Here is a 27,847-nt window from a genome sequence, read left to right on the forward strand (position 1 = left end):
GCGTGTACGAATATTGTGTGTATATTGCATAGTCATTTCCTCAACTGTTGTCTGTCAGTGCTTTGATCCACTTACTACTTAATCTAATTATCACTGCGGTTAAAGCATTTAATTATCTCGGTGTCCGTGAATTCTGACAGTTAGAATCCATCCCTCACAGCAATGGCATCAGTGCAAGTAACAGTTCCGACAGCGGCATCCCGAGCGAGAAGAAGCTCCTGAGCAAGAAGAACAGGGGCTTCTTCCATCGCCTCGTCAGGAAGTTGCGCCGTCGGAAGGATTCCGAAACCGAGGACGGCCACCAATTGGACGGGAACGTGCCCAGCTATTACCTGAGCAACTCCAGCCTCTACAAGAGCAATTATAATCTGGCCAAGAGCACGAATAGCCTTTTCAGAAATCTCGATCCAGCAACAGATGTCTCGTGAGTTTTGTGTTATATATGACATTACTGTTTGGTTGTCTCATTTTGCTTTATTTTTCGCACCATTGAGGCTTAATACACTGTCCCGTGTCATATAGCTCATCTGGAAGAAACGTCTATACAAAATTGGTGAATGAAAGATATTGCTGAACTGTAGTATTTACCTAACCCATTATTCCCCTGGTAGCTTTGCTGTGTTTGCTCTTGGGTCCACTAACTACAAGTACTACTGCTCCTTTGGAAAATACGTCGACAACCTCATGTTCACTCTTGGAGGAGACAGGATCATGGAGTTGACCTGCGGAGATGAAACAGAAAATCAGCAAGACACCTTCAATGCGTGGGCAGATCAGCTTTTAGGGGTAAATGCTGTTCATTTTAATTTTGATTTTAAAACTGACATATTATCAGAGCCTTTCACGAAAGGATCTGATTTTTCAATGAGAAAGTTTTATCCTTCCATAAATATCTGTATGGAAATTTCCTTTAATTAATTGTATGAGCATATATCAGAACACCCCAAAAATGGGTGTGCATTGAAAGTAATATCTCATATTACTGTGGAAAAAAATAACATTGCCTTTTCATATTATCCTTCCAGGTCTGCTGTGATCGCTTCCAGGTAGATCGCACAACCTCAGGTGATATTTATGTTGCAAGCCAGATCACTAGTAGCAAGCAAGTCAGACTTGTCAATCAAAATGGGCAAGTCCAGTTAGCAAAAGGTAAGAAATGAATAGTTTTTCGAGGAAAAGCTGGAGATGGTACAGAATTGCGTGTACCTCTCTTCCCTTAGTAACACATTCTCAGAGCTTTTGTATATATTTCACTTTATGTATTCATGCACATACTTTAGTCCCGAGAAATTATATATATATATATATATATATATGATATTTTTTATCACACTGTGATTTATATACAGTCATGAAGCTACAAATGTCGTTTAATATCCAATTCATGCTACTTCGGGAATATCCCCGATGGGGGACTATCATCGAAGGGGAATTTTTAAAGTAATAAATGGGTCGGTACCGCCGGGTCTCGATCCCTCGACACAGTACCTTCCAACGACTCCATTCGACGGTCAAACCATTGAGCCACCAAGAGAGGCATAAGTTAATGCCGAATCTGCCGTACTTATTTGCCCGTCGAGAGCGGGGAAATTGTACTTGGCTTCGGCATTAACCCACCTCCACCATGATAGCTCATTGGTACGTTTGGAACACACAGCTCTTATGAAATTTTCTAATCACACCCGAAATAGCGTGAATTGGATATTAAACGACATATGTATATATTTCTGTGCAGAGTTTAGAGTATACATGTATATATTTTAGGTTTGTTTGTATTTTCATATATCTAGAATCATAGATGTTTTAGAGTGAATTTAATAGAAAAATGGCATCACTTTATTCCTGAAAGGATGTGTCATTAAGAAATCGACTGCAAAGTCGCATATTTTTGTAAGTCGAATCTTCTTGCATTGGTAATTCTTAAGTTTGCGTCATTTCGCTAGATATGGTTACTGTCACAAGCAATCAAATCCAAACAGTATCATTTAGGGAATAAAGACACTTATGTACTTTGTAAGTTCTTTATTTAAAAGTAGATGACAAAGTATTCACCCACCGCTTGTAGAATGCAATATCTTTTCCCGAGATATAAAGAGTCGGGTTGCTTCAATAGCTTTAATGAAATGAGAGTTGTGTATTTGCACCTATGGCTACTTGTACTTTTGTATCTAACGGATATATCAAAGAGGCTTCTAGTAACACTTATGGAAGTGGCCCACTCATTCCTAATTTTCCAGTCCTTTTCTAACGTCTAATTACCCCCTTTTGCCCCCTTCAGTTGGGTTGCTTACTTTAGCTTTAGCTGTTCACATAATAATCTTCGACTTTGGAATGTCCCTCTGTGTCTCTCCTGTCACTAAAAATCTCATTAGTAGAGGCTTCTTTATATCTAAAAATAAGATAATTTTAAGATATTTTTGACTGGTAGAAGGAGTTCATTGGGATTTCACAATGTTTATATTTTACATGTACACATTATAATCAAATGTCAACAGCATTGTCCAAATAGATATATTTTTTAAATGATGGTTTTAATAGCCCCCCACCTAACATTAAGGGAAGTTTGAAATGGTTACTAAACAGATAAACTGAAAGGAAATATGGCACTATAATTGGAACTATAATGTCAAGTTGAAAATGAAATCAAAAGCAAGCACAAGAAAAACTTCAACACTATGACAAGTGCGAGTGTTGAATCTAGTGCTGTCGAACCTATGCTAGACGCTTATTGGGCTATAGCACCCTATATAGTTGACCTTTCTCAGACAGAAACAGAAGCTATCGGATAAAAGCTCATAAAATCAGTCCTGGCCTGACACTTAATTTGCAGACATTTGTACGGCCTGTTTTTTTTCCTAAGAACATTAACATTGTTTTGACTGGTGGTAGAATTTATAAAGTCCCTGTTCAGTTTCAGATCTTATTGAGCTGATTACATTGGTATCATAATGAAACAAAAAACATAGCATAACAAAACAAAGACTTCAGCTATATCACTACAGTGAGCCCAGCAACCCCCTGCCTCTTTCTCCTTAATTGGCCAACCTTGACACTTTTATTTATCCCAAGCATATCAAGAATACGCTTTTTGTTTTGAACTTCTTCTATCAGGAAACCTTGTGAAACCAGTCAGTCCACTCTTTATTTACGCTATAAAATTCGGCACTCCATGGATGACATGGATCTTTTTTCTAATGTTAAACCTTCAAATTATCTTCTCCCTTTTATTTTCCTGATTTAAAACTTTTCTTCCTTTAAAAGACAGGACTATATCTTCCTTCATAGATACAGGACTATTACTTCCTTCACATCGACAGAACTGTTGCTTCCTTCATAAGTAAGACTGTCTCTTCCTTCATAGTTAAACCCCCATCCTTCTCCCTTCATTTTCTTCCTCAGTGCTTTCTATGGGCGTGAGCTAGAAAATGACATTTGGGTCTTAACCCAACGGCCTCTGCACATAAAAACGAGTGAACCATTTAAGGCTAATGGGACCAGTTTGCCAGATAATTACAGTTATACTTCATTCAAATTATCAAATTAATATCATTCAGTGATAAATATTATTATATGTGGTCACGGTAAGCGCAAGGTGGAAATGATTGGGATCTTTTCACAATTTATTATGCCACGCATTTTAGGACAGTTCTCCTTAAAGGTACTACCGTTTTCTGTGATGTAAAGAAGACGTGACGTTTCTGACAAAATGACTTGCAGTGTCTATAGTGGTGAAGCCTATAAATCTTAGAGTAATATATGCTGAGTTTAAACACTGGACAGTGCTTGGTACAATGATATATCACTCAGCTACATCAATTAATGAATAATAATGGAGGACTAGCACAACAGCTTGGTTGCCAGATGAATGGCTCAAGAATTTTTAAGTTGTAAAATATAGGCTAGTGATCCCTCGTACCTCTTAGGAGTAAAAGTATTGTGTGTCCAGGGCACGCAGTAAATACGCACAGAGAATACTTACACGAAATTCAGTATCATTCTTCTGTGTATTCATGTATGTACCCTAACCCCTAAGTGAAGCAGTGAAAAGTCTTGAAGAATACAAATATCACATTCAAGTGGCGTTGCTCCATCGAAGATCTAAATTTTGATTCAAAATCTGCCTGAATTGCCCGTCATGGAAATCAAGTACGGTACATCTCAGTCACATATACTGTGTGAATGAAGTTGAGAAAGTGAAGTAAAGAAGGGCTGGATAGAAAAAAAATAAAGTACACTCGTGATTATTTTAATTCTCTGATTGTATAGTAATGAGGAATTTTAACTGAATGCGCATGTATACGTATTCCCACAAATGTAATACGTATCTACTATATTATGGATTCAAAATTTTTCCTGAGATTTTTCATTTGCCACAAAGTCTCTATGTAGTTTATCAGTAGCGTTGTTGCATAATAACTCTGTATATCTACTTTAGATGTATGCCGTTTCACATCGGCTGTCACATTTCACTCGTAGGCTGTCGACAAGACTTTACTTTTCGATAAACTTTTAACTTGCCAGCCAGTAGCCTATACAGTATGGGTGTGGCGATAGTCTTGGGGTAGTAAAACTCCACGGTTAGAGTTGCCGGACTGCATTTTCCCCGAGATGTAATCGAGCATAGGTGTAACAGTCTGTATGTGTATTTCCCCCTATACGAAATTCCCCCGGGGGAAATATGGCCCAGGATATATTTCCCAATGGGGGAATTTCGTCCCAGGATAATATTCCCCCCTCTTGGCCAAGATTCCCCCAACCCCACTACTATTATAAGAGTATGGCTATGGCGGCGACGTGTAGCAACGACAGCCTGCCGCACAGGATAATTATCATCACAACTAAACTACCTCTTGGGGGACATTATCTTTGTTATTTACAGTCTTTTGTTTATGTTTATAAGGAAATCCCCAGTGGGCTTGTACTAAACACGCCGCTATGGTGGATATATGTAGGGGGGAGAAATGGCCTAGAGGGGGAAAAATATCCTAGAGCCAAAATTCCCGGGGGAAAAACAGCCTGGGCTGTTATTCCCGAGGGGAAATCAATCCTAGGCTAATTTTCCCGGGGGGATTTCAGTCAGGGGGGAATAATTTCCTGCTACACCGGGACCTTTCCCTGAAAAAAGCGGGACGCCATATCTTAAAAACTAACCACAGAATTTTCTTGAAAATAATCTAATTATGTTTCCCGCACCCAAATTAAATGTGAGATATTGAAGTAACCTCACCTAACCTAAACTAGGGGCATGACAAAAAAACCGGGGCTGATGCAATACTATTATAGTATACATCTCAGAAAATTGCTGCCGGATTAAGGCATCTTCAGCCTGCATCATTATAGGCAGGCCAGTGGCGAGAGAGGCTAGCCCTGGCCAGGATTGCCCGTAGGTTGTCGTCCCCACCCTAAAGGATATTTTGTGCGCCATCCCGAAGCTGGGAGCGTGGTCTCTCTTTAATCTATAGACCTTGGTCTCTTCATTGTGAATAATTTCGAGGCCAGAGCAGACTTTGTACCACCTTGATGATTTCATAAGCCTGCTATTGCTGGAAGTTACATACACAATTATTATTATTATTATTATTATTATTATTATTATTATTATTATTATTATTATTTATAAGGTATATACCTTGTTACATGTTGCCCGATTTCTTTTCCTCATAACTCAAGCTTTCCCTTCCTTGCCTGTTTTAATTTAGCAGTTTCCCCCCATTTATTTAAATTTCAAGATATCTGACATCTTTATGTTTGTTGGAGAGGTAAACATTGAAAAAATAAGAAAAAGTGCCCCCAGCAGTGTGTGAAAATGTCCTTTTAAACGGTAGTTAACTTACTACTGGAATGGTAAACATGCCTCAACAGTAGTATTGTTTCCACTCTAACCTAAAATAGTTTGGAAAGTGTCCTTTTTGAGGAGTAATGTTCAGGGTCACAAGGTAAGTCGATATTAAAAGCAGCCATCACGGAACGCAGAAAGAATATCACAAGGCAGAAGTCGGTGCCTTTGCTGTGAATCTAAAACTGAAATTGTTCATGTGGTAATAGACAAGAAAAGTACAATAATTATTATGTTTAAAGCTGTTATGAACTTGTTTAAAGTCACGTCTAGCCAGAATCATTACGTAACCATTAGAATTAGAAACATTAAGAACGCCAACCTGTTTCAGGCCTGTCGACAGTTCACAAGAAAAACATCGAAACCTGTACGGTTGTGAGAAGCGAGTCCCTTTATGAAGACGGAAACAAGTAAGTGATTTTTGGGTGCGCTTGAAATGGATTAACAATTCTCTCTCTCTCTCTCTCTCTTGAATTTTGAAAGATGAAAACTTACGAGTCACCTTTTGAGAATCTTTCATCTCATGCTTACTCCTGAACTCAGTGAGGGAAAATTAATGCTCAATATGTCAAGGGATTTTCATATGTGGTCTTTCCAAATTTTCAAGTAAAAAATCTAGGATGAAATAAATGAGATTTTAATCAACACAAACTTCAGTCGTTTTAAAACGACCTTTATGTTTATCTCAACTAAAGGTAATAAAGAGACGTTCCATATTTTCATGATTCAGTTATACAATATATATATATATATATATATATATATATATATATATATATATATATATATATATATATATATATATATATATATATATATACGCCTGGAACCAGAAAAATAATTGTTGTCAGGGTTTGAGAGGTCACTCTTCCTTTGCACTGGAAGGAAGGAACTTCCATCCCCTTTGGAGTCGATTTGAGTCTAATGCTATCAGCAGCGAGTCACAATTGGTGACCAAGAAGATAGCGGGAAAGGTTAAAACTTATACTAAGACATAAGCTTTGATCCATGAACATCGTCTGCTTACATTATCTGCTGTTACGTCTTACTTGTCACTTTCACTTATCTCTTTACAAAATAATGCTATGCAGTGATTCCTTTAGGGCATTTTACAAAATCATTTACAGGTTACTTTCATCTACTGTAGTTTATTAAGATATGCGTTGCCTCATCTTGCAAGACGACGAGAAAGTTTAATCTCATTTATTGGCATGATGATGAAATTGCTTTGCAGACTTTCTTACAGCATGCATTTCCCGCTGTGTTTGTTTTGAGTAGACTCCAAACAACACCAAAGGATTTGGTATTCATGGATAGACAAATAAAACCTGTCCAGTTGCAATATAGCGCTTTCTCTAGATCAGGAGTTTCAATTCTGTTTACAGTATTAAAGATCAATGAAGCAAATTGTAATTAAATCCACTGTGCCGGATATTATTTAATGAATTTTTTTTTTTCGAAAGATCCAGTCGCCTTACACCAAAGGCTTATCATTTAGTAGACTTGATTACTGTTGATTAGTTTTCTGGTAAAGACGTCCGTCCCGGGAGACTATTTGGGACTAGACTGAATGAGGTTCCTTACCCATCTTTTTCCATTAAAAGTTTTTTTTTTTTTTTTTTTTTTTTTAATAACTTACCTTGCCCAGAAGCAGATATTCTCTACTAGGTGAGTTAGTTACTGAAAAGTAAAAGTGCATCGTTCAGTCTTTCATATATTCAACAGGTGGTATCACAAACTGACCGTCAACATAGGCAACAAGCCCTCTATGCAGTACGTGGCAGGAGACCACATTGGCGTTTTACCTTCGAACAGTCAGCTCATGGTTCACGGTATCCTCGAGAGACTAGTGAACTGCCCGGACCCAGCGATGAGTGGGCAGATCCTCACGCAGAGGGGAGAAGGTAGGAGGCCTCTCGTTAGACTTGAAATGGCTGAAAGAAACGTCGCTTATTATCAAATTCTCTTTTGACATTGGGAAAGGTCCTCTGAATCTGTCATTACTGTGGTATTTCAGTAAGGTTTCTTTTAAAAGGACGTTACAGTTATAGTATCGTTAATAGAATGCATTTTATTAAGCCGTAAAATTATAATGACTGAGTTTCGGTGTCAATGTTAAGCAAATAGGAGCAGTCAGTAGGTTTCACCATAATACAATTGAATAATACCATGACCATGAAGATTTTTGAAAGATGAATGAATACTATTAATATTTTCCTTAGGAGACTCGTGGGTACCTCATCCGAACCTTCCTGTGGCCAGCACCCGAACCCTTCTGGAAAGATACCTAGATATCACATCGCCTCCATCCCAAGAGCTCTTGAAATTGATGGCCTCGGTGGCAACCAACAACAAACAGCGATCTCAGCTGAACAATTTAGCGACGGTATGTTGTGCTTCAATTAGGGTATGTTAATTCACCATTACTGAAGGCTACTCTCTTCACAGGCCCCTTTATACCTATGTATTGGCTGAAGCAAGGACTGTGAGCGAGGACAGTTTTATTTAATGAGAGATTGCTTCTTTCGGGTTGATATGATTTAAGGAGTTAGAGAGAGAATATTTCAGCGGTAGATGTATCACTCACTTATGCTAAAATGAATTAGCTGGGTGTAGGCGTGGCCTTTGTTGGCATCAAGCATGCTATTATTATTATTATTATTATTATTATTATTATTATTATTATTATTATTATTATTAATGGTTTTCAGGACATCGATATGTATCGCCGGTGGAGAAAAGAGAAGTATCCTAACTTGCTGGAGGTTCTGAATGAGTTCTCCAGCGTGAGGATGGACACCGGACTCCTGTTGTGCCGCCTTCCCATCTTGCAGCCCCGTCTCTACTCAGTCAGTTCCTCGCCAGATTTCGAAGAAGGGGAGCTGACTCTCACAGTTGCCAGCCTCATCTACGCGACCAAGGGTAGGAAAATTGGATGTGAAAGTTTATATGTTTGCAGTTAAAAACAAACCATCTTTTACATTGTCATTACAAAGTGTCAGATGACTGGATAGAGTTCGAGATCATACCACTGGGGAAAGTATGAAAGTTCCGAGTGAGATGAGATGATGTTGAAAGGGGAGTTCAGATGGCTTTTGGATGTGTCCTTCGCACAACCCCTGCAGATGAGGGAGGTCTGTTGAATATGAAGTATAGTAAAGGCAGGTAGCAGAATTTCACAGAGACCCTTTGCATCTTCTGAGTCAGTTAAATAAAAAAGAATATAGTCTTTACCTTCCAGTGTGTAAAATAAAAAAATATTAAATCATTACCCTTGAAGGCTGATTATCTTATTTGTCACTTAGATGTGATCTTCTGTTATATTTCATTATTTTTCAATTGCTTTTACCAGGTGGCAAAGGGCCGTTGCATGAGGGCGTCTGTACATCGTACATCAGGAAACTGAAGCCACGAGACAAGATCGAGTTGTTCCACAAAAGGTGAGTCTAGGTTCACCTCCAAGATTTGTTCTCTGCAAAGGACCGCAAACAGATTTTATCAGTTATCTTTTTCCACTCTTCAGTGAAAGTTTCTGTTCCTTTTTTGTCAGGCTTCTGAATTTTTTTTCCTATTTTCATTTTCGTCACTTCCTTGAACCTCCAATGTTTTCATGATTGAGCTCCCGATTTCTTCTTTCTTTCTCTTGTTGTCTTTTGCCCTCTGATAGATTTAGTTACATTCCCACTGGCCCTTACATTTAGAAATATTAAGTCATTTATGGTACATGATTTATCATTCAACTAATGCATATTGTCAGTAGTTCCTCATCTCTTAATATATATATTTTTTGTTTTTTGTTTATAGTGCTCCTGAGTTCCAAGTGCCTGACGAGGAAAGGTCACCGATCATTCTCATCGGTGCGGGAAGCGGAATTGCGCCACTGCGAGGGATCTGGCAACACTACCACTATCAGTACAACATAAATCGTTCAGGTACCATCTTCATTAGGTTGCAATTTATCATATACATTCTTGTAAAGATAGCTTCTTCCACTGCATTATTACTGAGCCTCTACAGCGGAAGTGTTTTCTGTAACCCAGTCTCTCTGCCTTTTCCCTTTTCGTGAAATTTATGGAATTGAAATGACACACACACACACACACACACACACACACACACACACACACACACACACACACACATTATACAAACCACTGCAAGAGGTCAACATCTTTACTTGTAGTTGTAATAATCACAATGCCCTTGCTGTAAGTTTCCTTTTTCCCTGTTTTAATATCATCCCATAGGTAATGTATTTTTATGTGAGTATTACATAAATCAGTAATTCTTTAGTTAAAATATGTTTGGCAGTTGTTTATTCTAATTCTGAGAAACTAAACTGAGCTGTATTGGTAATTTTGTAAGTATAAAGTGAAACGGAGCACCCTTTGTAAATGGAAAATGAATAATTGATTATTGCAAGTAAGTTTTCTATTTTCCTACTTTGGTCAGTTTTTCACAACGATATGGAATAAGTGTGATCCTTCTCTACTCAGCCCCATGCCCCGTCCCAGTTCATTAGTTACGTTACTTCATTTGTTTTGTCCTTAGTTAACTCTGGCTTCTGTGGGCCTGCCTTCAACTGCATAGATGACCATGTGACAGCATATTCTAATATTCTGATACTTTGTAAAGTAGCCTTGGTCATCAAGTTTTCTTTGTGGGTTAAAAGGTTGGAGATCATCTGTTTTTTTTTATTTCACACAAAGGTCTAAGACGTGAAGTAACCCTCTTCTATGGGTGCCAGACCAGAGGAAATGATCTGTATGCAGAAGAGAAGCTTTCAATGTGTCGAGCCGGAGTCCTGAAGGAAGCTTATCTGGCACTATCCCGGGATCCTAAGATGCCAAAGGTAAGATTAATATGTAGTTTATATATATATATATATATATATATATATATATATATATATATATATATATATATATATATATATATATATATATATATATATATATATATATATATATATATATATGCTGTACACTGTGTATGTGAAAGAGATAGTGTAATGTTATACACATGACAAACTTAGAACAGCTGATGTTGTTCTGATCAGAAAACCACCACTAAACTATGGTAGAAAATTTTTTCTCTCGTTCAGAAGTATGCGCCTCAAGTATGCTTCCCAAGAAAGTTCAATCACACGTTAGTAGTGATAACATTTTAATCACTTTTTCATGTGATATTTATGAATGGAAATGAATGCACAACGCTGTCTGGAATGGAAATAAATTTGTACCTCACATCAGGATCGAGGTTAGGATTCCTAAATGAAAGACAAGGGGGCCACCAGTTGACTCACTCAGTCATTAAAAAAGTTGGAGCTTAAGTGCTTACACAGAACCTGAGGCTTTACCTTAGCAAATGCCAAGGTGGGTCGGGAAGTTGGGAAAAACTCACTGATGTGCAAGGTGTCCAGCCTGCCCCACATTACTTAAAGTTCCTTGCAGCGTCCCTTCGGCCCCTAGCTGCAACCCCTTTCATTCCTTTTACTGTATCTCCTTTCATATTCTCTTTCTTCCATCTGACAATGCACCCTTTCCTAACAATTGTTCATATTGTAACTACGAGGTTTTCCTCTTGCTACACCTTTCAAACCTTTTTGCTGTCAATTTCCGTTTCAGTGTTGAATGGCCTCATAGGTCCCAGCGCTTGGCCTTTGGCCTAAATTCTATACATGTTCTTTATGATGTTCCAGCTTGCTTCAGCTCCCAAGATCTCTTGTGTCATGTGAAGATAGTTGAAATTCAGTTCTCGGTTAATTGACATTCACAGCAATCATTGAATCTACAAATGCTCACAATCCTTTTCAGACCTACGTGCAGGATGTGTTGCTCGTAAACGGAAAGGAAGTCTACAAACAGCTGGTGCTGAAAGCAGGACATGTCTACATATGTGGGAGTGAAAGCATGGCGGATGGCGTCTCCACAGCACTCCTATCTATCGTCCAAGATCATGGGAGGAAGACTCCTGACCAAGCTAGAAATATCATTCAGAAAATAAAGGTAAGTATTAACTGGTACTCTTACTTTAACACTGTAAAGTGGTCACCTTTGGAGACATTACTAATAACGGTGTAAAATACGGACAGATAGGGGACATAATTTTTATTTTATTTTAACATTATTAAACCCCTCTTAATTGTACCGGAAAATCCCGAAACTTAGAACAGTGGTTCATTAAACATTGATGTAAGTAAACATTTACCGGGCAGTGCCCTTTTTTTTATTTTTACTAAATATAAGGCATCGATTCGGAAGCAGTTAAAATGACTACAGGTCACGTGTCACAAATATACGAGGAACTTTTTATTTGTTTTGTGAAGATTAAAGAACAAAAGAAAAATTCCTTAAGGCTAAGCAGGCTTTGGAAGAATGAAAAGATCGTGAAGGTTCCCAGTCTGTCATATGACCGTAATGTAAGTTAATACTTTCATGCACAGTGGTGATTTTGCATTTATCTCTGTACTTTAACAAACAAAAAGAAAATTATATATCCAGTTTGTGGTGGACTCAGATTTAATGAAATGTATCTTTTCCATAGCCAGCTTCTAATTATATAATGACTCTAAGTAACGGGAAAATTTTATTACCTTTGGACAGTTAGGCTTGCAAAAAAATCTTCAAAATTACAGCAGGCCATTAAACATGTATTTGCGTGACGACAGTACTTTTCAGTTATGATATTTTAGACAGAAGTTAAATGTTGTGATTTTATTCAGTTTAATAAAGATGTACTGACTCAGTAATAAAAATTAGGGAGAAGAAAGCAATTCAAAGTTAAATATATTTACCAGCTTTAATTCATGACCTGACTTTAACTAGAAATTTTATCCAACGCAGGAGGAGCGTCGTTATCATGAAGACATCTTTGGTAACGGGTCCCCGGCTTAGCGGAAGCAGCATCGTAGCAGAGAAATGGAACTGTAAACTAACGAGCATTTCCATGGGAGGTGAAGCAGGATGTCACTTATTCTTCGTCTCTTGGTTAAAAGCATTTCTGACTCACAGTCACATCTAACTGAAGTAAAGACGCACTTTCAGAAGATTTGAAGTAAGAATAATAAAATGAGGATGGTGTCCTCAACTCGGCAGATAATACTACGTGATGTAAAATAGTATCATAGTAGTTCTGTTAGAAGAACATTTCAGAGAAGAACGGCTGTAACAACAATGTTGTGTTTATTTTGTTTTATTATTAGTGTATCCCACTAGAAAGTGGTAAACGAATGGCTGTGGTTTAATATAAATATATTTTTGCACTTCTCAACGTGATTTTTTTGCACCTCAGACAGGATCACTTGCTACAAAGTCTCTGATGTGCAAAGATAATCCCTTTAGTTATCTCTAATAGGGGCAGGAGAAGAATTTCCCAAAATACTTCTCTTTTGGATGAGCACAGAAGTAGACTCTTATGTGCAAGACTTATTCATTACATGGATAACTTCGTAGCTAATATTTGGCTCGGTAATAACTTCTCTAAGGTCATCATGATGTTAAAGACATTTTTCCCTGTCTTAAGCAGTATTGCAATGTATTTTTGAATATCATTTGTACAAACAAAACCTTTTTTGGCTATGATTTTAAGATGAAAATAAATACGTTTATCACAACCTTGCTTCATAATCACGTGCTTGAAAAGCAAACACTAATTATCCCAGTTATGGTTATGCATGATATAAACCTTCGAACATCTAGTTGAAATTGTAAATCCAGGAGCCGAGTTGATTGCTCCATAGACCTAGTAATACTCATGAACTTTAAATTGGGCTGTGGCTGGTTTCATGAGTTCCAGTCTTCTCCTTATGAGTAAACAACTTTTAATTCACAAACAAAGGTAGACAAGGGGCTCTCACTATTTTTCCTCATACTTTTGGTCTTTTTTTTTTTAAAGAAAGTATTATTTTAATGGATGAGTATTTAAAACATGCATAGAATTAATAGTATAACCTGATTAAAGGCTCACTTAATCGGTATTATCATCATGATTTTTGTACTTACAGATAAAGTGTAATGGTTTCGGTGTGCAAATGTTAATATGAATGATAAAATATTTATTTTTACCAACTTTAAGTTGTTACTTTATGAAAATTTTTGTGTAAAGTCTGTTGAAAATAGATTCACATTGTCAGATCCTTCTCCGCCCACTTTCTTTGCCATAGTTACAATTTTTGTTGCTAATTTTTTATAGGTTCCATCAAACCCAGTAAAGCCTTTGACGAAGTCTTCCTAGAGTTTTTTGCATCTTAGTTTATTGTCTCAAGCCCGATAGCTGCACTGTCTCTTTTGATGATATTTATAGCAACAACAATTGCATAAGTTTCAAAATCATTACGTTTTCTTTTTGGACTCGTCGTCCATAGCCTGAACAATTCTTCTCGTAGAGAATGTGGTATATAATTGGTGAATGTCGGTATATTTGTAACAACTCAAAGGGGTGGTTGGGGGAAGGGGCCGCCTTGCTAGACAATGGGCGATCCGTTGTAGAGAAGGTTAAGAGGTCACGTCGCGAGTTTAAGTCGCCCGAGCCCCGAGGCCAATCCTGGTGTTCGTGACGGTGTTAGTGTTCGTCCGAGTTTATAGTAGCTGTTATTTAGGAGATCGACTGAAGGTTGTCGGTTTGTTTAATGTGTTCTTGTTGAACCGGCCCGAGCTTTGGTATGTAATGTTGCTAGAATAGCTACTTTGGTGATTTAATGTATTGTCCAACACAAGCGAACCTACATAGGCCTAGGCATCATGGCGACCAAAGTACTAGCATATGATAAAGCCGTGTAATGGAGAAGGTGATATAATGACAGGTTGAAGAAGGCAGTTTGTAGTTAATTTGACTGTAAATCATTATTGGATTTTCCTGTGCGTTAATGTGTGTGTGCTTTGTAAGTTTCTGGTGTTTGTTTTGCTCGCACAATTAACCTAACCTAACGTAGGGTACCTGGGCCTCACCCTAGGCCTGTAGCATGATATTAGTTTGAAAACATTCCGTAAACTTACCTTCATCAGAATGAGAACTATAAACAGTATTAAGTTCTTGTATTTCATTTATTTTGTTTTCCCCCAACCCAAAAACCTTGCTTTCACACACGGTGGCCCAGTGAGTTAATGGTTGTAAGGATGAGGTCCAGTATCTCAAATAGTACTCGTTTGCTAACAAAACGAATGTCAGAAACTTAGAACATTAAAAACTAGGATAGAACTATTTAGTAGCTCCGTGGCAGTGACTGCCCTCTAACTTAACTTTTTATACAGTTTTGTGGTTGCTAATTATGAATTTACCTTTAATTTTGGGCGCTCGAGTGTAATTAGCCTGTAATTAACCCCTGAAGTCCATCCAACAAGGGGTTTCCATATGCGATCTTCACAAGACAGAGCACGGGTACGTCTGTTTCGAACGGTTCATATCCCGTCTGGCAAGTGCAATAACTCATTAACATATGGGTAACCCCCCCCCCCCGGGCCAGTACTAAAGGCGAAGGGACGTTCCATTTGGCCGACAACAAACAGATGCACAGCCAGTATCAGAACCCCTAAAAGTGTAGAAAAAACCAGTTGAAAAGGTAAAAACAGGTGCGGAACGAATATATAGAATTACCAAAAATAGGAAAATTATATTTTCAAATCCAAAATGCAATAGTGGTTTAGCTCTAGTACTGAAGCATTAGTTGCTGTTTCACAGGAAGTGATGGAGTTGACAAAATTTTTTTGCTCTTGGGTTTAAAGGGGGTGCAGTGGCTTTAGGCTGTAGTTTATCTAGCGTAAGTCATTGTTTAAAGATATGACAGGTGAAGCTTGGACATTTAGGGACAATTGTTTCTGGGGTGGTGAACCTCATGTAGCCTAGCCAGGTTCTGCAAGGATAGAATCCCCATTAGATGCTATTGATATGGCAATGTCAGCCTTAATGCATCTTAGTGCAGTCAGGGAAATGACTACTGGTTTGTTAGCCACCTCCTCTGTAGAGCAAAAATGTTTCATAGATGATTGATGGTTGTAGAGATTAAAATGTATGGAAGAAGTTTGAGGGCTCAACCACATTGGTAAATTCACACGTTTTAGATGATTGTGAAGGGGAGAAACTACCTGTCACATTTGATGGGAGTTAGGTCAGATGTAAGGGACCATGTTGGGTAAACCAGATAGCCTAGTGAGTGGCCAGTCATTAAGGATTCGTGCTATTGTATCCAGCCATGTTCACATGATATTAGGTGTGGATGCAATAGAGTTCTTGGGGGTTTCATACTAGACGGGCAAAGGGTTGAGTTCGGCATGCTGCAATGTTCAGTGGCCGTGACCAAGGTACTGGAAGGTTTGAATAGATGGGGTAATGATTGCTGTTTGGAGGATAAGGATTTCCAGGCAAAACTTGATGGTAGCCATTTGACTGACTGAGTGTGGGAGAATGGCATGCCGCTTACTTTGAGTAAAGGGCAAGTTGTTATGATTGAGAACTGGAATGGAAAAGAGGGAGGAATTTTAGAGGAAAGTAGAGAAATTGAATTAAGAGGGCATCTTCCTACCATGAGGAGCAGAGGCTGAAAGTGGTACTGTGCCGTTTAAGGCAGAGCAACAACTAACAAAGAACAAAGTTCTACATCTGCTCATTTGGAATTTCACACAGGAAGTCAGGTGGCAGATGTAAGGCAAAAAAGAATGTGAGTGGGGACAGGGAGTGGGGTATTATCATAGTAGATTTGAAATCGGCCTTTTTGCAGATCACAATTATGGAGGTGTAAGGGAAGTCCTAAGTGGTAAAAGTCAAAGGAAATACATTGTTTAACAAGACTGAGATTTGGCCTTAATGCTCCACCATGCATCTTGGTCATGATTTTGAAGACAGTGACAGAAATAGAAAAGATTAAGAGGGCTACAAGCTGTTATATAGATATTGAATAAATCTCAGGTAACTGCAGCAGGTATTACAGAGCACCTCAACAGGTTTGGTTCACTTTGATTGTCAAGCCCTTGAAATTGGGAGAAGATTTGGGACTTGAGCTGGAAAGCAACATGGACAGAAATTAATGTTCCTTAGAGGAAATGAAATACTTGATGCCTGACTGTCTAATTAGATGGGAGTTTTTTTTTTAATACACGGAAGGCTAGTAGATCACTGTTCATTTGCTGGATGGTTAAATGTGGCATGCAACTATATACAGTATTAAGAGGGAAGCACAGTATTGGGTGGGAGTATTATGCAGGAGATGCAGTGGAGACGATGATAAAAGAAGTGTTGGAGAGAGTGAAAAGTGAAGATCAAGTATGGGGCAGGTGAGAGGATGGTGGTGTGGTGTGATATGCGAGTAGTAGAGCAATGGTTGTGTTGTTTGAGGGGGATGGTTTTTGGGTGGAGGATGTTGCTTGGTTGAGGAAGAAAAGTAACTGTGACCACATTAACATAGTCGATTTAGAAGCTGTACCAAAAGTTGTCAAGTCTTGCACTTAAGTGGGGATGACAATATTATGATAATGATGGATTCGGCAACAGTTCACAGATGGGTAAGAGTTGCCATGATGGAGGAGAGAAGAGTAAGAATGGAGGGGGCCAGCAGAGTTACTCATCAGTTGAAGGCTGGAGATGCTGAAGGAGCCTTATGGAATTCAGCATAAATATGATTGTGAGTAAGGTGTTGTCTTCCAAGAAAAAGATGGATGCATTAATAAGAGTAGGAAAGAGTTTATCTACTGGAGATTAATCTGAACTGTGATGTCTTGGAAATGTAAACTTGGAAGATGTGCATAATATGCATCACATGGGAGTAGCCTACATGTTATGCTTGGCCACAAAGGTGAACCTATTGCTTAACAAGGCAGGCAGTGCAAAAGGTATCGCAACGTTGCAAAAGGTCTGTCAATAGACCAAGCACCATCGGTGCATAGAAAGGAGGAGATTGGAGCAGAAGAAAATTGGAAGAGGTTTGCTGTGGATGTGACTCATTTCAAAATCATAATTTATTTATCAGTTGTCAATTGTGGTCCAGATTGGTTATGCAGTGTAGAAGGAGCTGAGGCGAGAGTCTGCTGAATGTATTACAGCACAAATACTTATTCTAAGAGAGAGGACTTGTTGAAGAGGTATTGCTTGACTGCCACAGCTGTTAGGTTGGAGTTGATGGAAAAAATGGGATGTATGGAGATTATTTTTGGTTGCAAATTGACCAAGGGGTAACAGAATTGTGGCAGTGCATCACAGGACCAGTGAAGCCATAATAGAGAGGGAACATTTTGCTATTTGAAGTAGTTCTCTGGCACAGTATATCACCAAGGGTTTTATGGGGTGAGAGCTTCGTTCATCAAATGATGAGTGTTCTGCTAAGATTGGAGACACACAGCATCAAGATTTTGTTTGCCATGGTGTGTGATGACAGTCTGCTTTGTTTAGAAGTTGTGACTTTGGGATCGAAGGGGTGTGTGGTATAATTTGTGAGTTTTGCTTGGCCATTGTAGTGTAGTGTATTGTGAAGTTTGAGCAACGAAGGGCTCCAGCTGTCATGAGGCTGTTTATGACTGTGTTTTTTGTTCCTTGGTTTTTGAAGCTGTTATATATTGGCTGATGTGGGGTTGTCAGTTCATTTAATGTATTCTTGTTGACTGGGCCCAAGTTTTGCTAAATAGTTTCACAAGTTGGAGAAGTTTCAGGTTCAACAGTCTGTTACTTAAAGAAGTTTTGAAGTGAGTGTGAGTTGTTTCATTTTTCAATGCACAATACATACTGAGTCAAGTGGAGTCGAGTAGAGATGTGTTGGGGGCAAATAGAAAACTTAACTCCTTCAGTATTGGACTCATGGGAGACTTGATGACCAGGAGCATTATCCAGTATCAGTAAGACCTTAAAAGGCAGCCCCTTACTGTCAAGATATCTTCTGACTTCCAAGACAAAATAACAGTGGAACCCCACTAGGAAGTGGTATGATAGTCTATACCTTTTTGTTATGCATCTGAAGACTGGCAGTTGGAATTTATCCTTTACCTTCAAGGCTTGAGGATCAGCAGCTTTATAAATCAGGACTGCCTTGATCATAAACTTAATTGTCTTAACACAGAACAGCATGTTTTAATCATTACCTGTTTAAACCTTGATATTCTCTTCCTTGCTGATAAATGTCATAGAATTTTTTTTCCAAACCAGAATGGTTTCAAAGGCACTGAATACCTGGTCTGGTAAATATTCATTCTCTTCTATAAGTTTCTCTATGGTCTCCAGAATTTCTTAGCTGCTGCTTTGTTAGGGAAGCTGGTTCTCATATAATCTTGACATCTTGTATTCCAAACCTCCTGACATGATCAAACCACCTGTAGATGATGTGGATGTTTGTAGACTTATATACTTTGTCTTCTACTTGTCTTTTAGATTTGTATAAGGACTTAGCTATATTTTAAATCTTATTAAGAGTATTGGGATGGCTTATATATAACAATCCTGCACCAAAGTATTGTTTCATCATGCTAGAATGTAGGGTTTCACATGATGATGTGCTTTTGCACCTACTGGCATAGCTACAGCAGTGGCTTTATAGATTTACCTTTATTTGTGGTGAATCTTACCTATTATTATAGATAGCTATATCTTCCCATGGCAAGTGTGGCTGGTATTCAGAATAAAAATAAAGATTGCTTGGCTGACCTGGATGACTGTCTAGTTTACCAGGTGTGTTTTGAATGTTTTAGTCCTTGTCAGAAATCTTCTTGCCGTAGGGCAGGATAGTCTTTGGTGATTCACTAGTTGCTGTTGGCTACTTATCACAGTTGTGAATTATTCTTTTGTTCTCTCAGTATGTCTTCAACTGACAGGAACAAAACCATCAGGTTTTACAGGAGTGCTATCTGCATTAAAGATAGTATTTTATAGAATTAGATATGCACTGTATTCTATAGTGTTAGGCACAGTTTGTGCCAGTTGTAGGGATGTCAGCTAGGCATGAAGTGTAAGGAGTGATCAGACAAATTTATAATTCCTTATACAATATATAGGAGTAGTCATATTGAGGAAGCAGTTAATTAGACAGGGATATATATTTTACTGTTTCATTGCCAGTTCCTAGCTCCCTTAATTACCTCCCTCATTCCCCTCTCTCATACCAGATGGTAAACCTGGGCCTGATCCTGCAACCTCAGCTCCACCTTTTCACTCCCTTTCGATTCAGGAAAAGTGCATTTTAAAATTTAACGGGATGTTAGTCATATTTTAGTAGCTATTAAGGGTTTGACCGAATTCTGGTCTTGAGTAACCAGTCTTTGTTCCCCTTAGTGACTGCTATTTTTCATGTCCCCTTCGAGAGGAAGGGTGTCGGTAGCCCTGCCCATCTGTGGTCTGAGCTTAGGATTGGTCTGTGACAGATAGAAGAGTCTGCTGCCAGGGAACCGGGTTGGTTCTTGGGTCAAGGTTATTCTTTGCCCTCTGACACCTTCCTTGATTGGTTAGCACTTGGGTTGCTCGCCAAAAGATTGTTTTGGGACCACAATCGTTATTCTGGTTATTGATGTTGCCATTGTCATCCTGTTCTGTCACTCCTTTTTTTTTCTCCTCATAATCAACTTCTTCCGTGTTATAACTTTTGCTGTTGGTGACTTTTTGTCTTCCTTCATTTACAGTGTTTCTCTTTTGGTTTTGGCTGCATTGGCAAGTCCCTCAGTCGAGTTACATAGTGGTGTTCAAGCAGCCATATTGGCAATTACTGTACTTTGTTTTCAGTTGATGACATTTGGTCTTTTGAGGCAGTCGTGTTAGGTATTACAGGCCCTCTTCCCCCATTCTGCCAACTGCTTTTTCAGCTGTAAACTACAAATAGTACACTGTACATAATTTTCTCTTGTGCATTCTGCGCTTACAGAGTAGCGCAACTAGAGAGTGCTCTTTTTATGTTTAGTGATGTTATGTCTTAGTTTTCTCAACTGTCTTTTGAAGCCTCAGGTGAGGTGCTCCAGGAGAATGTGCTTCTCACACTTAGTGGGATTATTTCTTGATTCCTCAGCCATCTTGTTGCATTTTCTAGTGTGGCACCAGAAGGCATTGTGCTTTCCTTCCTATGTCATAAAGGGTTCTGTTGAGGATTCGGCTTTGTCTCCTCTACTTTTTCTTCTGCTCTGGTGGACAGGGAATTAGACGTAAAGGAGTCGTCTTCTGTGTTTAGGCAGAGCATAGTGTGAGGAGTTTTTTCTCGTTATGACGCATAAGGCATTGTTCAAGAAGCACAACCTGTACTTGTCATTTTTTTATACTGTAGTGTATGCTGCTGTACAGTGCCACATTGTAGGTTTTTTGGCACCTTGCCAGCAATTAAACTATGTCTTATGTCTTATCCAAGATGCAGATTTTAATGCTTGGACTCTGGAACATGAGTTTTGATACAAAGTTACTTTGTTAAGCGCAAAGCTGAAGCATTCCTGGATGCCTGCACCTATGCCTGTTCCTGGTCCTCCTCCCAGGAATTTTCTCTCAGACTTCTTTCTTGTGGAAGCCCTTATCAGAATTCAGTAAGGGTAAGGCCCTCTCATCCCTATAAATACTTATTCTTGTGATTCTTAATTTCATAGGATGCTGTCCAGAGGATGTATGGAGTTTGTGATAATCCTTTTAGACAGAACCCAGGGTAGTAAGAGTAATCAGGGAGGTTTGTCATTTCTGGCTCCCTCCTCCGTCTTCATCAGTACTTTTCCCTTCTTGCTTTCATCCTTCACAGACGCCAAATTTCTCTTATAAGGCAATCATAGAGCAGTTTTGGAAGCATAGGTAGACTTTTATGATCACCTGTATCTTGTTTTGAAAGCATTTTTAAGTTGGAGGCAAAGTTAGACATCTCCAGGTTTACTAGCTTTTTGGCATTCCTCTGTTTTAGGGAGTCAGCCAGCACAATGTGGCAGTTTTTCAGCATATAATTGGGTGATTTTTTTTATTGTCCAGGACATTTCTTTCCAAATCTCCTTAATCCCTCCCTCTCACAAGTACCTGTGGCTGGTGTTGTTAGAAAAAGGTCATTATTGTAGGCCTAGGGTTTAAGACTAATCACAACACCATGAGTTTTTTATGAGTAAATGATCTTCAATAGGGAATTGTGTGTCATTCTGGTTCTACTCTAATTGAATATCTGGCACAAGTTACGGACATTTCTTTTCAACCGACAATCTTTGGTGGTGCCAAATGTACTTTTTTTAGTCAAACCGGAGATAAATATCGACTCTCAGTTTTCAGGATTTTCCCAAGGAGAAACTTACACAATTTCTCCTCACTTCTAAGAGTTTTTCAGCCCTTACTGAAGCTTCCAGCAAAGCATTGGCTTTCACTTTTAGATTATATAGGTCTTTTTTAGGGAATATTTTTTCAGCCTTGTCAGGATCAGAATAAGACCCTTCCCATTTACTTGAACATGTGGCACAGGTAAACTCTACCAGATTGGACTTTGATTACAGTGCAGTTAAGTTTTTGACAGATACTAGACTGGTAGGCACACCATTCAAAACTTCACTTAGTCTCTCATAGGAAGTAAAAACCCAGACCTACTGTTCTTTCAGACACCTCAGTGAAACAGAAGTGTCTGCTGAGACCTGAGGTAGTGAACTCCTGGCATACAAAGGAACAGAAAATCCTATACCTGTATATTCATTTACTTGTATTCATTCATTTTGTGTAGGAGTTAAAGTAATGTTTTTTCTTTTATTACTACTCTAACTTTTAATATACATTTAAATCAAAACTCAACAGTGTATACATGATAGCATAAAAATTGTATTATTAGAAAACTTTACCTGAAAAACTGACAATTTGGTGTGTCTCATTTCCTTTCAGGTGGATAACTGGTTAATGGTACATACTGCAAGATAAAGTCATTCAAAAGATCAAATGAATAGCAAGCTATTCATGTGTCTAGTCACAATTCAAGTGTCTACTGACCTCCTACCATAAAGGGATTCGTTGTTAGACAGACTTAAAGGAATGACCAAGCCATCATCTCCAATACTATAAACTAAAAACTGATAAAGGTTAGGATTAAAAACAAAGTTTCTAAAAAAGTATTTTAATATTTCTCTCATAGCTTTCATAAACTTTTCTCACATTCCAAATAAACAACATTCTTGAACATCTCATTGAAATGTGTATCATAAAGTACTACAGACAAGAACATCCTTGAATGTTATCACCAAACACTCCACAAATTAACTAAATAAAAAGTAAAAGACTCCAAATTTCTACAGACCAGTATTTACAAATTTGTGTAACCTACCACATGGTGCAAAAAGACATCTTCCTTGAGTGCCTGACATTCAATTCTCTCTCATATTCCTTGCAAGCTACTGCTGCTAAACCCTTATTTTCCCTTCATGCATATACACCATTTTAAATATAATGATAACCAAGAATAAATGTAATAAAAGATGTTTACTTCAGACATCATCCAGTCTTCACTTGACCATCTTTAGTCTATCATGTATTATGACATACCTTTTTCACTATACTTTACATCTTTTTCCACTCAAAGGCAAATCACTAGCACTCAGTGAAGGGAACAAAAATCTAAAGTAGAGAAAGTACTTATTCATAAAATTCAGTAAATGCAATTTGCCAGCAGATTTTCTTATTGTTTTGCCAGCAATAAGTGCATAGGAAAGAGCCTTTAATTCTGTAATTACATATGTAATAAACTGTATGAACTCTGTAGTGTAAGTCAAAACTTCATGATCAAATGCCATGCAATGCAAATCTATTTTTTCTCTTCATACGTATGTTGACCTATACCAAACATTCATCTGAACATAGGATCTCACATACTTCAGTTCCCAATACAAAATGTTGAAAAATACTTAACAGCCAAAAATTTGCTTACAATAAAATAATCCATAATTTAAATACACACATACCATAATCACAGCAATCGGTAGCTGCTTCAGCTCAAGAAAAAAAGTCTGCAAAGCTTTCCTACCATGTAAAATTCATAAAGTATGAAATAATAATAAATAATAGTTTATACAGACTACTTATCATAAAGACATGGGTTATTGAAACATGTCAATAACTCTGTCTAGGTTTAGGCTCAAAGCTTGCCTCCCAACTATGCAATGTGCTAAAATTCTCAGCAGTCCTACAGTTATTTCACTTCCTCTTCCACACAACACTGCCAAATCCAGATGTTCAAAGCAATACATACACAATAAATATTACAAGTCTTACCAGTCTTCTTTTAAGAGGCTTTAGTCCCAGCAGAATCCTGTTATAACTGAGAACAGCTGTCCACCATTACAGACCATATGGCATGCACGATCCATCTGACAAAAGCTGCTGCCCATAATACAGTATAATGTGATATCTCAATGAAAATCCTAAGGACTGAAATCTATTTTTTTTTTTTATTTTACACTATAGAAATGTATTACAATTAATTCATTTGTAAGTTTTCTATTGTGTTAGTTCTATAAGACTAATTTCAAACTTAAAAATAATTTATATGGAATCTGAGTATAATCTCTGGTACAATCTTGTAATAAACAATTTAATAAATGTAAAGCAACCATATAAGGAACAATTATAAATCTTGGACTAAATATGCCACACATATCATAAATCTCAACCTTTTCCCCTGGTGGCAGAAAATGACACATCTTAGGCCACAAAATGATAAAAAGATTGTAATAACCTACTCTACTTACTGAAAATAAGAGATCAATACATAACGACCTAAACTCCACACGAAAGGGAATCACATCAGTTAAATTTTCTCTCTTGCTCACTTATCAAACAGATTTTGTTTCTGATACTGAAGCACATGTTTCTTACAATGAAGTGGGATTAATTTGCTTTATAAAAATTTTCATAAGTCCCAGCATGATTAGTATAACAGAGCTGCTTATGAAAAATCTCCAAGCCAAAATTTCAAAAAAAAAAAAAAAAAAAAAAGAGAGGATGCCTAGGGCAGTGCCAATGTCAGCAATTCTATATTGTAAACCGTTAAATTTATATTTTATTCCAATAATACATAAATTCACCACCATTAAAAATTAAATAATTTTTCTCATGTCAGCATTAGAGAAACCCTTGGTTCATTTAAATCTGCACTGTATAGTATTATGCCTTTACAATTTTTTTTTCCTTAGTCATTTAGTAAAATGTCTTTGTAGCAGCATGTTACTTTCACCAATAAATACTAGTGTGCCCATATCACCTTTGTAGCCTAAAAAACTTATTCAAAGGCATAAAATCCCAATCAGAAGCACATTCATATAAATCCAATAAGCAAATTCACAAATCTGTGAAAAATTCTAAGAGCAAATTGAACTCCCAAGTTACTGCAAAATCAATACGGTAGACTAAAATACACTGAACAGCCAACATCTTAGTAGAATATGTAAAATACAAAAATGAGAGTTACATTTTAAAGACTGAATTTTACTGGAAAATTACTACAAAGTTAAAAGAATAACAAATCCTAAAGCATCAAGTTCCAACACTTACTTTTTATGCTTTATAGTCAATGAGAAAATTACTAATGCAAATGAGACAATCAAATTTAAGACTCCTTCAGTACTACAATTAAATACTCTCAATACTGTACAAGAAAAGCAATTACAATCATGTATCATGACTTTATGTTAAGCAATGAACCATATTGCTATTACTTATCAGTATAGGAGACTGACCTTGTTTGTGCTGGTCTTGAAAATTATCTTCACACAAATTAATCCACAGAGAACTTCACAGCACTAATAAAATGCTATCTGTATTGGGGAAAAAATTGACATTTTGTATTAATATATATGTCTGAAATTTTTGAATTTTTATGGACTTCCACAGCAAATGTTTTCAAAAACAGCAAACCATAAAAATATTTTACATTTCAGAAGAAATCCAAATTCCTGGATATCAGTGTATCAGTTACTAAATGATATACATAAGTAATATAATTGAATACTTGTCACAAAAGGATTAGTCAGGAGTAAAATAACCCAACATAATCTAGGCCTGCCATTACGATACATGAAAACTAAGAAACTTGGACTCGATCTCTTCCGCTAAGATGAAAATTAAGAACTGTGGACAAAATCTAGCCTTGCCATAAAGATTTTAGAAAATTGAGACCCTGGACAAAATCTAGCCCATCCTTTGTAAAAACAGAATGGAAAAATTTGTAGTGACATACCTGCCACTGAAATTTAGGGTTACTAAGGCTGATGTTTCTCTAAGCAATGGCAAAACACTAACTGCAGAAAACACAATGGAGTGACTTAATTATGCAGGAGTTGTGCCGAGAGTACAATCAAGGTTACAAAAGAGGGGAGAGAAGGATTATGATTTAATTTCTATCTGGCTAAAACAAGGAAAGAGCTCAAGAAAAGGGGATCTGTAATCCCAATAAGAATGGGGAACTCTTAAAAGATGGACCAGCATGAGCTGCTCAGTTTGAAGGACATGGATATGTTTACTAAAGAGAACACTGCCTGGAAATTGTATTTTTGGCAATATTTCCTATCTTACAATTCAAAGTAATTACTGCATACTACAGAAATCCAAAGTCAAACACTAGAAACCAGACAACTTATCAGTGGGCCCCTATTTTATAACCATCTAAAACAATAAAAATCAAAATCTCTTGCATTTAAAAAATATGGATGCTTTTAAAGAAATAAAAATGAGTGACATCATGATATACTGTACTTCAAAAATTTTGATGAGAGTTTAGTGCAGCTTGATTCTTCCAAACTTCCACCTTTGCCAATTTTCCTATAAAGCATAATACTACAAAAGAAAATATACCTGTTTGATATATCTCAGATCAAGTTACAGACTAAATAATGCTTGTACAGTTTTCCTTCCCTTTCAATATGGGCACCTAAGAGGTTGCTTTCTCATCCTATTAAATAAATTCTGTCACTGTGTAACATGAGATTTGGGAGAAATACATTACATGAGAATACTAAATTACCTATTTTTCAAGATTATTCATGTACAGGTACACCTTTTTCTAACCTCATTACCTGTAATCCAGTTCCTTCACTAATTCGGTACGGATATGAAATTTCTTGAGCCACAGAACAGTTTTGGTTGCACTAGATCTATTCACTTATTGGCATGCAGTCTTGCTCTCTTGTGAACATGTGCACTGGAATACAGCTAGTTTTCCATTTATAAATATCATAAACCTATTTAACTCCAGTTATGGCTCTTGTGAATAAAAAAAAAAACTGCACCCCTTACTGCTGAAAATCCCCGTGTGTGTCTGTCTGTCTCGCATTCAAACTTCAGGCAAAAAGGCTAGGTTAAGTTACTCGTCAAAACATTAGGCTACAATTCATACATCAAATTACAGTACATAATATGCTTTTAAAATACAATATACTACAACAGGCTGTAACACATTTACATTTAAAAGTTGAAAGGAAAGAAAGTAATGCTTAAAATAAAACTAAAGAATCCAGTATCTTAACACCAACATAAACTGATTGCATTTGCAGGGTTGGGTGACAGTGAAGTCAGGTGATGGAAGATAAACGGATGACTGGAAAAGAAAAGAATCCTTGTAGCTTGTGGTTGTTAAAGTGCATTGGAAAATAGAGTAATGATAGACAGTTAACATGGAAAATATTTGTATTTCATTGCCAGCACAAACTGCTTGTGTGTAACTTCCTACAGCTACTGAGCATTGCTATTGCTGTGTGAAAGTAGCAGGTTCATCATATATTTATGTGCAATGTCTTGTGTGAAGTTGTGAATAAATTTGTTAAATTTTTACAACACCCTTTATCATGTTTTGTAATAATAGCCGAGTGTGTTCTCAGGAGTGGGGGAGGGTAGTCAACAGATGAGAGATAACAATGACTGGTAAAATACAAAGAATCCTCCTTGGCTGGTGTTTGCAAGTTTAAATAGACATCATCTGCCTATCAATATTTTTAAAATGGGCCCTTTTTATACAGATCTAGTTTGGTAAGCCAAGCCTAGACTAATCTATCAAAGATAGCAATTGCATAATTTGTTTATTGTCAGCATGAACACTGTTAGTAATAAAATTATCACTTCTGTTGATTATAT

General features: G+C 37.4%; 1 protein-coding gene and 1 long non-coding RNA gene across 4 annotated transcripts in view; both read left to right on the forward strand.

Moving 5' to 3' along the window:
• LOC136846015 (nitric oxide synthase, salivary gland-like) overlaps nt 1-13,451 on the forward strand; it is a 110,008-nt gene extending 96,557 nt beyond the window's left edge. For all 3 annotated transcript variants that reach the window (XM_067116634.1, XM_067116635.1, XM_067116633.1), the window contains 12 exons: nt 161-424; nt 612-786; nt 1,026-1,149; nt 6,168-6,246; nt 7,562-7,740; nt 8,059-8,222; nt 8,548-8,758; nt 9,189-9,276; nt 9,641-9,768; nt 10,546-10,688; nt 11,653-11,844; nt 12,682-13,451. In XM_067116634.1, coding sequence (XP_066972735.1) covers nt 161-424; nt 612-786; nt 1,026-1,149; nt 6,168-6,246; nt 7,562-7,740; nt 8,059-8,222; nt 8,548-8,758; nt 9,189-9,276; nt 9,641-9,768; nt 10,546-10,688; nt 11,653-11,844; nt 12,682-12,732 — 1,798 coding nt within the window. In that variant the 3' untranslated portion in view covers nt 12,733-13,451. The remainder of the gene's footprint in view (nt 1-160; nt 425-611; nt 787-1,025; nt 1,150-6,167; nt 6,247-7,561; nt 7,741-8,058; nt 8,223-8,547; nt 8,759-9,188; nt 9,277-9,640; nt 9,769-10,545; nt 10,689-11,652; nt 11,845-12,681) is intronic.
• A 903-nt stretch (nt 13,452-14,354) lies between these two features.
• On the forward strand, nt 14,355-27,814 carry LOC136846018 (uncharacterized). The gene is made up of 3 exons (XR_010855306.1): nt 14,355-14,496; nt 22,616-22,809; nt 27,271-27,814. It is a non-coding gene; the product is annotated as an uncharacterized lncRNA (long non-coding RNA).
• The last annotated feature ends 33 nt before the right edge of the window (nt 27,815-27,847 follow it).

The sequence above is a fragment of the Macrobrachium rosenbergii genome, chromosome 14 (assembly GCF_040412425.1).
Source record: "Macrobrachium rosenbergii isolate ZJJX-2024 chromosome 14, ASM4041242v1, whole genome shotgun sequence".
Lineage (NCBI taxonomy): Eukaryota > Metazoa > Arthropoda > Malacostraca > Decapoda > Palaemonidae > Macrobrachium > Macrobrachium rosenbergii.